Below are 11,831 nucleotides of genomic sequence, written 5' to 3'. Positions count from 1 at the left end.
CGTGTGGAGTCGTGTAGTTTGTAGTTTACACAGTGTGGAGTCGTGTAGTTTGTAGTTTACACAGTGTGGAGTCGTGTAGTTTGTAGTTTATACAAAATAAAACTTGATAAATGTTGTTCTTCCCTTAGTCCAGAGATTGGTGTCAGTACGTTCCACATCAACATTCCTCAAGTTGAAGTGTTTGCTGATACACACGAGGAGTTCAGTAATGAGGAAGAATCAAACATAGATATTGATCTGGAGTGTCTTCCTGTTCTAGGCACAGCAAGAGCCCTCTATGCTTTTGATGGTAAGTTCAAGTGTTTTTCTGTTAACTTATGAAAACTTCCTAGACTGAACTAACTGCACCTTATTCTTTACTGTTATTTATAGGTACTGACTTTGTATACTTACTCAAACATTTAGTATTAAAAGCATTGCTTCACAGATTTAATATTTTTTTACATCATATTGCATGATGAAAACTTTTCCTTACAAACCTTTAGCAGTCAATACTTTAACAGCTGTAGCAGTCAATACTTTAACAGCTGTAGCAGTCAATACTTTAACAGCTGTAGCAGTCAATACTTTAACAGTTGTAACAGTCAATACTTAAACAGTTTAACAGTCAATATTTTAGCAGCTGTAACAATCAATACTTAAACAGCTGCAATAGGTACTATTCAAATGTTTAAAAATAACAATTTCCATATGGATATTAGCTCTTAAGTGGAAACAATATGTATTAAGGTTATGAAAATGAAACAATGTTGAATAAAGCGTTATTCAAATCAGGCAAAATAAGGTCGACAAGTTACTTTTAAAAACTGTTACAATACTTCTGTCCATTCACGTTTAATATAGCAAAATTGCTGAGAAAGGTAACTTTCATTACAAAGTACAACTCAAAGTTTAATCACACGACCAATAAGCCAAACAAACAAGAAATTTTCCGTACAACCCACTATTAAGTGCCATAAATATAGAATGAAATGGACACCAGATTTTTCCTGTCGAAAACAAAAACCTGTAATTCTTGTATGCTTCACACTATCAGCTGTGTGAGGCATTGTAACTGTTATAGCAATCCCACTGTTTGGTTAGAAATAGATATTGGATTCTGCCAACTTGTTTCCTTTCATCTGATCAGCATTTCTAGATTAGGGAGGACCATGCACGAATCTTAAGAGTCTTAGAGATCACCATTTAGCTGTTGTGTTGTATAGAATGTACCAGATTCCTGCACAATCAGATCTGGATAATGTTTTTTTCACTGATACACAAAGGCTTCAGTTAATAATATGTTGTGGTTATATTGTTAATCCATTTATTAGTTCACTGATCGAAGTAGCTGACCTAATAGAACTTTTTATAGTTTCAGTGGTAAATATTAACCATAAATCACTATTTTTCCTTGAATGAAGAATTGGGTGTGTCCTAGTGGTTGATGTGCCCGGACTGAATATGAAAGCTCGTGGCTTCCGTCCTATTGCCACAGAAACACACCATGTATTTTGTGGCCATGGTTGTGCTATAAGAGTGACAGTCAAATCCCACTGTTTGGTCACACAAAAGTAGCCTCAAAACTGGAAGTGAGCATTATTTACTAGTTGCCTTTCTTCTAGTATGTTAGTTCAAAATTAGTGAGGGCTATACATAGACAGCCCTTGTGTAGGTTTGTGCAATAATCCTTGAACAAACAATGAGTGGGTGATAAAGCTAACACTAAAATAATAAAGATAAAAATCAGTTAATGGGAATAATTATTTTAAAAGTCAGTTTGTTTATTTTTTCGGTATGAATGTCATGTACAGCTCAAAGTGAGGGGTCCATCCCCATGGAAGAAGGGGAGGAATTTGAAGTCCTAGAATTAGACCAAGGAGATGGCTGGACTAGAGTTCGCCGAGGAGACTTTGAAGAAGGCTTTGTTCCAACCTCTTACATTCAATCTTTTCTCTATAACAACTGTTAACCACCAGATTTGTTTTTTAGTATGCAGTAATGTGAGGACTACAATATATAGGTAGGCATATATGTAGGTATGTTTCTTTAGCTTCAGTTGCATGTATTAGATATTGATGTTCGTTTTACGTTTACAAAGAATTCTCAGTGGTCATAAGTCTTTTAAAATGAATTATTTACAGTTCACCTTAAATCACGCAGAATTTATTCTTAAGTTTTTTTAAATATTTAAACCCCGCATTAGTCTTCTGTAAAAAAAATTCCATAATCACTCTTCCAGGCTCCTAGCGGACTCCATCATAGAAAAATTAATTTAAAAATATTAAATAATAATAAACTATTTTATTAATCAATAACTGAACATTGAATATTACAATTTGTTTCTTGTTTACCAACTAAACTAAGTGTAACTATTTAATACAAACTAGCCAAATACTGAAGCTACTTAGAACAATAAACATGTATGTGCTGCCACCTGTAGGCACTGATATTTACAAAATATTTTCCTTTATTAATCAATAACCGAACATTGAATATTACAATTTGTTTCTTGTTTACCACCTAAACTAAGTGTAACTATTTAATACAAACTAGCTAAATATAGAAGCTACTTAGAACAATAAACATGTATATGCTGCCACCTGTAGGCACTGATGTTTACAAAATATTTGGGGATCCGTGAAGACCCCAGAAGACTAATGCAGGGTTAAGGTCTTTTTACTTTCAAGTTTTTTGGTTCTTGATTTAAGTATTTTCTTTGATGGCATTTTTGTTTTTAAAAAAAAGAAATATTAAAATATTGGTTTCTTTTATATTTTTAATTCCAGGTTCTTTGATGTGAGTTTTATTTTGTATGGATCTGCAACGCACCAAGTTATGAAAGGATGAATTCATCTCAAAAAGCAATGCAAGTTTCTTTGCTGCTAGCATGGGAGCTGTATCCACGAAGTGAATGTGTGATCCGAAATCAACCAAAGGATAAACTGCTTTTCTAATAAAATGATGGTTGTTTCCATAGACGAGTAATGTATATTCTGCATGGTGTTGAAAGTGAAGGCTTCACTAACAAGAACAAGCTGGCATGTTTGTCAACTGTTTTTAAATATATAGACACACATTACACAGTTGGATTCTTGAATGAGTGTTATTCTGCAAGAATTGAGGAGAAGAACTCTGATAAAAGATAATAAAAAAATAAGTTGACACGTCTAAATGAAAACTTTTCCATGTTTATTTTGTGCGACACTTCGAGCAGATACCTTTTCTGAGCCTAATTCCGTCGTAACAGGCCTTTACTGCTTTATGAAGGGTGTCTGCCTGAAATGTCGCACAAAATAAACTAGACAAAATGTTAATTTAGAGTGTCAAGTTATTCTTTATTATCTTTTATCAGACAGCCGAACGCATACTGTTGTATGTAATATTTGTGAAAATTCTCCTATCTTTTATCCAAGTCAGACAGCCGAACGCATACTGTTGTATGTAATATGTGTGAAAATTCTCCTGGTGCGGATTTTCGCACCATGATTTTATTTATGATTCTTAGTTAAGGGTAAGTTGTAGTGAGATGACTGTAATTTTATACAAATTCTGGAAATTGTACATTTTCACTATTTTAGAATGTTGTATAATCTCGTACTGATTGGTAATAGGAAGCCGTTTTGTAATACTGCATGTTAATCGAATACTCAAAACCAACAAATGTTTTATTATTTTTTTGGGGGGGGGGGTCTTCTTTGTACACGGTGTATGAAAGGAACACTATTATGGTATGCCATTATGAACAAAAGTTGGAGATTACTCGTTACAGTTGAGGACCATTAGAAAGAAAAAAAACTACATTTAAAGTAATGGAATTCTTTTGCATCTTGAAAAACATCTGTAAAATTGTAAATTGAGATAAGCATACAAGTTATAATTTAAGTTTTTACTTTTCCAAAGTATAAAAGATAGGCTGAACTGTAAAGTTTGGCTAACAGTTGAACCGAGCACTCAGCTTTGTGATTCTAAACACGTTGACTTATTGTTATTTTATTACAAGCAATAGCTTTTACAGTAAAGAAGAATAGGTTTCGATCACTGGAGAAATCCTTCTCAGGTACACAAGTTTTACCGAGAAAAGAAGAAAAATTCTAATATCTTCTACCGAAAGCTTCTTTACCGTTAAAACTTGTATGCTTGGGAATGATTGCACCAATGATCAAAACCTGTTCTACAAAAAATGTACTTTTTCGGTGTAAAAACTGTAACATAATAAAATAATAATCAGTAAGTAAACTATTAATGTTGACTTATTGTTGGAGGTCCTTCCTTTAAAAGTGTGTGTTAGAAATACAGAAATTTTGTTACCAGACTATATTTTTTTTAAATACTTCAAAAAAAAAAGTATTGGATATTGTAATACACTAATTTCTACTGGCTAAAAGAAATAACTACAGAATCACAGAGAATGGTTTAGAATAGTTTTATTTTTTGTATAGTATATTAGTATGTTAACATGATTAATTAGTAGATTTATACAAGATAGTTTGTATGCTTCCAAGATTTCTTAACTCTGAATCTTTAATAATTACTGCCAGTCTTAACAAGATGGAGGAGGGCAGTGAAGTATATCTGGTGTGTGAAGTGACTCGTTGATAATTATTGGTTATATATATATAGCTAGTGTTAACAAGATGGAACTGGTTGTGATAAAGAGGAGAGGGGTGAAGTATATCTGGTGTGTGAAGTGACTCGTTGATAATTATTGGTTATATATATATATATATATATATAGCTAGCGTTAAGAAGATGGAACTGGTTAAAAGAGAGATAAAAGTTTATAAATGAATTTTGGTTAAACAAGTGTTGTTCACCAGATACTTCGTATTCGTATGTTTTTGAAATGCTAGAAAATAAATTAGTAAAATATATATATATATATATATGTAAGAGAACTTATGTTACCATATTAACTTAGAGTGAGACTTCTAGGTTCAATAAAATATTTCTTAAGTTGCTTCTTGTGTAAAATAATGGCTGGGTAAGTGGTATGATAATGGATAGCTTTGCTCAACATTGGGTTTGTTAAAGATCTGTCTTGTTTAGAGTTATATTTTAACACCACAGCTATGCTTGTTTTGCTGTTATTTGAAGGCATACATCTTAAAGTATAGTATTAGATATAGAAAACTTGACAAGAAGGAATCTAAGAATTTAGTATGCCATTTTCAGTCATAAGTTATAACTGTGATGAATTACTGAAGTAAAAACTTTTGTCATAGTTTTATATGCGAGTGTGTAAAAAAGAAGAGAGATAGCTCCTAATAACGAGTGTGACCTGGTGTTAACACCTTTTTAATCTTCAGATAATATGCCACTGCTACCTCTTGTTTTAAAACCATCATAGACAGTGCTTGTAAGAATCATGAGTTGCAAAAAAAGTTGATCTAATTTGTTTTAAAATCATGAAGTTTTTAAGCCTAATTTTGTGACAGCTGTGTGGATCTGATATATTTGATAAACAACACTAACATAGTCGTAGTATTTTTGTGTGAAATAATTTTTTTTTTTTTCAATATTTGAAAGTGGATAACGGACAAAAAGTTGGTGAAAAACGTTCTAAACTTTTAATTGTTATATGTTGTCGACGTGGGATTTTTAGCTTAGCGTATCAAGTTTTCATGTAAATGTTGATAGTACGATATTGGTGAAAAGGTGCCATTTGAGATACTCTTCGTGCAAATACTCACATTTTAGGAATATTTCTGCATGTTTAGATGCAATGTTGTTGTTTTTTTATACATTTCAAATGCTGTGTGATCTGTTAATGAGCTTAAGAGAGGTGACACATTTTTTTTAACTTTGTGATTTTCCAGAAGTGCCCTTCATTAATGAATTTTAATGTAAACGCTGTTTGTATGTGTGTAGTTTTTAACCAACATAAGTATTTTTGTTAGAAGCTACAAAATTTCTATAGGAATTCCAGAATTTTTTATTATGGTGGCTTGTTGTAACATTACATGTTTAGAAGCAACTTTATCTAAATTTTTTTACACGAAATATTTTTGTATAATGTTTTATAATAAATCCTTTGTTTGCTAAAAAAAATAAAATAGAAAACTGAGAATATATGACAACAGAATTAGAAAAAAAAACGATTAGAAACTTGGTAAATATTTTTCAAAATTCTTCGGTACTTGTTAGATTTCAAAAGGCTGAATATATAAAATTAGTTACTCATGGGGTAAAGATGAGGGTGGTAGTACTATAAATTAGTAATTTTCTTAGCTTCCAGTACATTATATTTTTAATCTGTTACACATTTAGATGTGGTCAGGAGAAACTCTGCTGATAAAACATTTTAATCCTTACTGAGATCTCAACATGACTAAAGCCGTTAGTACCTAGTTTTACAATTTTTTATGGATTTTTTTTTATTGTAATCAACCATACTTTTATATAACAAGATGTCTTGGATTTTATCTACATGAATGTTTTTATTTATAGGTTTGAATATCTGCTTTTGACTTGTTTAACAAAATGTGGCACATATTTGAATTTTTCTTTGACTCTTTACATCTGTTTCATGATGAAACTTGTATATATATATTCATTTTTGTCAAGATTGCATATTCTCAAATGATGGCAATGCTTTGAAGTAAACATTTTATAAATAGACCTTATACAATATTAGAGCATCCCAAATCTTTCAGAACCGAGTGCTTAATCTGCATTTTAACTAAATAAGGATGATAGTCATGTGTTATTAGTAATTAGAAAAACATTAAACATGACTTCAGTACTTAAAAATATACACCATCCTAGTCATCATCACTTATGTCTTGCTGATTCTGAAATAAAGGAAAATTAAACTGAGGCAAAATGTTATTTTTCTCGTTTTTTCAATTTTAGCATAACAGTAAATTATTTATGTTATCTAACTTTTCACATACCATTAGCACTGACAACACTATCCTACATACCACAATTCACATTAACAACATACCATATTTTACATCGGGGCTGTGATTTAAATTTCTTGTTCAAACAACATGTTTTTTATTTAATTTGTGGTACATTAGTGTTAAAATATCACCTACAGTTTACAGTGAGGGTCAGTGATCACAGTTTACAGTGATAGTCAGTGTATCACCTACAGTTTACAGTGATGGTCAGTGTTCACTGCATCACCTACAGTTTACAGTGATGGTCAGTGTATCACCTACAGTTTACAGTGATGGTCAGTGTATCACCTACAGTTTACAGTGATAGTCAGTGTATCACCTACAGTTTACAGTGAGGGTCAGTGATCACAGTTTACAGTGATCAGAGTTTAAAGTGATGGTCAGTGATCACAGTTTACAGTGATCAGAGTTTAAAGTGATGGTCAGTGTATCCACTACAGTTTACAGTGATCAGAGTTTAAAGTGATGGTCAGTGTATCCACTACAGTTTACAATGATAATGAACTGTATTATATATGATTTACAGTACAACTCTAGCTTCATTGGTTGAAATACATTTCAAATACCGAGTTATCTAAATCTCACTCGTGGAAACACTGACTATCACTGTAAACTGTAGGTGATACACTGACCATCACTGTAAACTCTAGATGATACACTGACCATCACTGTAAACTCTAGATGATACACTGACCATCACTGTAAACTGTGATCACTGACCATCACTGTAAACTCTAGATGATACAGTGAACACTGACCATCACTGTAAACTGTAATATAGTGGATGTTTTGTTATCATGTAGAATGGTAAGAGGCAGTTGTTGTTTTTTTTCTCTCTTTCAACAACATTACTAACTGTATTTTATCATCACAATGTGCAGTTATTTCAGACTTCTACAACTAGTTTCACCCTTGTGTTAATGTGTTATGATTGTGGTAAGTGTAGATTTTTTTACTGACAAATTTGGTCTACTTCTAGCTGGTTTTGTCATGTGAGAACCTACACTGAAATCATGAAATACTGAGACAAATCTTACTCAACAGGAAGTGTATTTCGTGTTGTTTTTTATCAATACCTTTAGGTTAAGTATTATGTAGCACAACTAATCTTACATCAGATCTTGGACATATATTTTACTCTATATATATATATTTTTTGAAATTAGGTATTATTACAAACACAGTAACAAAAAAAAACATTTTTTTATGTAATATTGACCACGAAAACTTTCAAAGTACTTTGTCTTATGTTTTTTTCTTAGTTTGACACTGGTATTCAGATTAAGAATAAGGAGATCAGGCAAACATTTAAAGAAGTATGATAATGAATTTTCTTAATTAATAATGACTTGATTTTAAGCCTAGATTTTACAGGAAAAAAATTAGACCTTTTCATAGTAATTTTACTTGGCTAGTCCTGTAGGACTTTGGATTTGTACTAAACAGGTAAAGCAGATGTAGTTATCCTCCCTCCCCCTACTGTAGGCCTGTCACTCAGGGGTAATTCTGAAGACTTACAATACTAAAAACCAGGTTTTAATATTTGTGGTGGGTACAACACAACCCATTGTGTAGCTTTGTGCTTAAAAATATAACTGTGGGCCTCTAATGACATTAAGCCTTTATTTGGCTTTACAGATCTTTTTATGGTTAATTAAAGGCAATTTTAAAATCAACTGTTAAAAAATATCTAAAGTTTACCAGGAAAGTTTTTTTTTCTAATAACTGAATTTCTACTTAAGGTACAAGGTTTTATTAATAGATGTTTTTCAGTTGTTTAACTTTTCACTATCAAATGACACTTTAAAATGTTTGTCTACAATTATATTGATACGTTCGATTTATAAAATTGTGAGTACAATATAGTTAAAATGCATTCATAACATCAAAACTGTATTCAAGGTTGTACATGACACTTTTTATGACAGGAGACTTTATTCGAACATGGGAGTGGGGGAACTCGAGATAAAGTAGGGAAAAAAAATATAGTGATTTAGTTTGACTTAAGTTTTTACCACCCAGAAACAAAAGCAAAAGTTAGCTAAAAAATAATTTTAACACAGATTTGTACGAAAGCTTCCGCTGCTTTAACTAAAGTTTAAGTAAAAAAAAAAATCTGCCTTTGTAAGTAAAATTAAAATCTACAATAATAACATGGTGCTATTTACGAATTTAGTTGCTGATGTTCATTGTGACTAACCTATAATTATTCTGTATTTTTAGAATGCTTGTAAAATTATGTAATTGTTACGTGAAGTAAAAATGTAAAAGCATACCTGTTTAGATGTTAAGTTCGTATTTCAAACATTTTCTGTATTTAATCGTAGCATATTTTCAAAGTAATTTTAAATTCATATAAGAAACTAATTAAATATAACTTTTCCATCGTTATGTCTTTGGAGATGAACGACTCACGACAGAGATCGCCGATCCTAACAAACAATATGGTGGTATTATTCATGTAGAGCCCTCTGTGGAATAAAAGTTGTTTTGGTTTTATTCACCCTGTGACTGATTTTCTTACCACAAAATGTTTTTTCGAAATCCCTTAGCCCAAAAAGATTCAGTTCTTTTTAAATTTGGCTTTATGGTATGAACGTCTTTTCACTAAACCATTTATTGCAAGATTTCGTAACACAGTTTTCATTAATGTTATTTTTGTTAATGTATTGTCAAATTAGGCTTAAAAGTCAAATGATCCCAGCTGGCCTGACTAGCTCTGTATTGAGCGTAATGCGTCATCGGCAAAAGATATGGGGGACATAATGTGATTTGAAATACATTATACGCCCTTTTACTCCTTGAAAAACCCTAAGGGAGTGAATAAAGAACGAACTGTTAAATAAACAATAATAGGCCTAATATTGACGTCTTATGACAAGTATACTTAATTATAAATATCCTTCGTTAGCTTAGAGAAGTTCACTTTGTCACAAATCGGGAGTCGTTTCGGAATGAGCCCTTTATGATAAGGTAGAACCTTTGTAGCGAATGTTTTTTCACAAATACTGCAAGAAACATGGTGCTGAGTACATCTTTCCTGATGATAAATATGGTACGATGCTTCATGTGTCAGCGAACGGATGTCCTCAATCAAGTTTTACAATGAGAGACTAATGAATTTGTAGTCTAAAGACGAAGCCTATTACAATGGAAACTACGTCGTAAAGCTATTTTCAAGATCTGTGGCCATCAGAGAGAGGATGATCGGAAATAAAGAGCCCCTAAAATCGTTTCAATACAATGAACTAATTCTTCGTGTGCATGTATATGTGTTTTGTATTTATTATTATTCTTTTATAAAACAGTTGTTCTTAGTGATATACCACACTTTGTGTGAAATTATTTAAGCTAGAATTTACTTACATATTTTAGTTCTCATGCACGCACACAAGATATGTCAACAATACACTCTTAAACCATCTAATGCGGGAGAACAACGGTTTCGTCTTTAGACTATATATGTCAACAATACACTCTTAAACCATCTAATGCAGGAGATTTCAACAACGGTTTCTCAACTCCAGTTTAACAATTATACTTTACGGCAACGCCGCTGAATCATATTTGAACAAATTTAAAATTTGTCCCATACTATATATTCGTAGTTTGTTGTTTTTTCGTGTTTGAAACTATTAGATATGAATATTTTCATTGCCTTATGCATAGCTAACAAGTTCGTAATTAAGTAATAATTAAAATGTTTATTCCTCCTTGTAGTCGCACGAACCAAAAATTGACTCGAAAGTTATTTCTGTGCAAACGAAATAAAGTAAAGAATATTATGATGTACTATAAAATTTCACTTTAAAACAAGCCGTAGGTAGCTGTAACGTTTCAAGTGCAACTGAAGTATTTCTAGATGCGCCAGTGGTTTCGTTTTTGTTTAGCTGTGCAAACAAGTGTTCGTGTAGTTTGTGATAGCAACTGCAAGGTTCTCATGCACCAGGAATAACTAGAAGAGTTGAAGACGTGTCCCACTACGGTGCTCAACGTGTACCGTGAGAACTGGGGACGAGTTGAAGACGCGTACCGCGAGAACTGGGGAGCAGTTGAAGATGTGTCCCACTAAGGTGATCAACGTATACCGCGAGGACTGGGGAGCAGTTGAAGACTTGTCCCACTAAGGTGATCAACGTATACCGCGAGAACTGAGGAGCAGTTGAAGACGTGTCCCACTAAGGTGTTCAACGTATACCGCGAGAACTGGGGAGGAGTTGAAAACGTGTCCCACTAAGGTGATCAACGTATACCGCGAGAACTGGGGAGCAGTTGAAGACGTGTCCCATTAAGGTGCTCAACGTGTACCGTGAGAACTGGGGAGCAGTTGAAGACGTATCCCACTAAGATGCTCAACGTATATCGCGAGAACTGGATTAGATTTCGACAGATCTGTATACTTAACCTGTAGAACGATGTTTATTTGTAAGGTTCCAGTTTCACTGGATAAGATTCAATAAACATTATTAAACGAATAAAAACGCGACACGTAGTTGCTATGGTTACGCCACATTGTTCATGTAGAACTGGAAGCTTCGATTCCATGTCACGTGACTGCCATCGAGGATCTTGTATGTACACCCATAAAGAACTCTCGGTATCCAACTTTGATTTATTCTTTGAAATACTTTAAAGCTAGGGGAATAATGTGTGTTTTAAAAGTGGGAGGGCTGAGGGTGGTATTATAACAATACGATTATGCTGTATAAAATTACACACTACTGCTATGAAGATGTGAAATTTAAATAGCGTATCCCATCATATTCTACGCCTGTGTTTAAAGCTAAAACAAGTAAAATACTTCTCCGTGCATACGACAAACTAGGCCATAAGATTTTCTCAATAGCAAAAAGAAAAAAAAGATTCCAATAGGTTTGATTATCGTTACCGAAGAAATAAAGAAATTCGAACGAAACACCACTACGAAACGGTTACATTTCCCGA

The 11,831-nt window shown here is 32.7% G+C and overlaps 1 protein-coding gene across 1 annotated transcript in view; it reads left to right on the top strand.

Annotated features, from left to right (window-relative positions):
• The window catches only part of LOC106473595 (formin-binding protein 1-like), a gene marked incomplete at its 5' end in the record, with an annotated part of 27,426 nt that extends 21,381 nt beyond the window's left edge, over positions 1-6,045 (top strand). The window contains 3 exon segments of the mRNA XM_022401994.1: positions 129-289; positions 1,794-2,002; positions 2,769-6,045. Coding sequence (XP_022257702.1) covers positions 129-289; positions 1,794-1,951 — 319 coding nt within the window.
• Between the last annotated feature and the right edge of the window lie 5,786 nt (positions 6,046-11,831).

Source organism: Limulus polyphemus, unplaced genomic scaffold (genome assembly GCF_000517525.1).
Source record: "Limulus polyphemus unplaced genomic scaffold, Limulus_polyphemus-2.1.2 Scaffold6307, whole genome shotgun sequence".
Taxonomy (NCBI): Eukaryota; Metazoa; Arthropoda; class Merostomata; order Xiphosura; family Limulidae; genus Limulus; species Limulus polyphemus.
The sequence above is the reverse complement of the archived record's forward strand: the minus strand, read 5'-3'. Positions and strand labels throughout refer to the sequence as shown.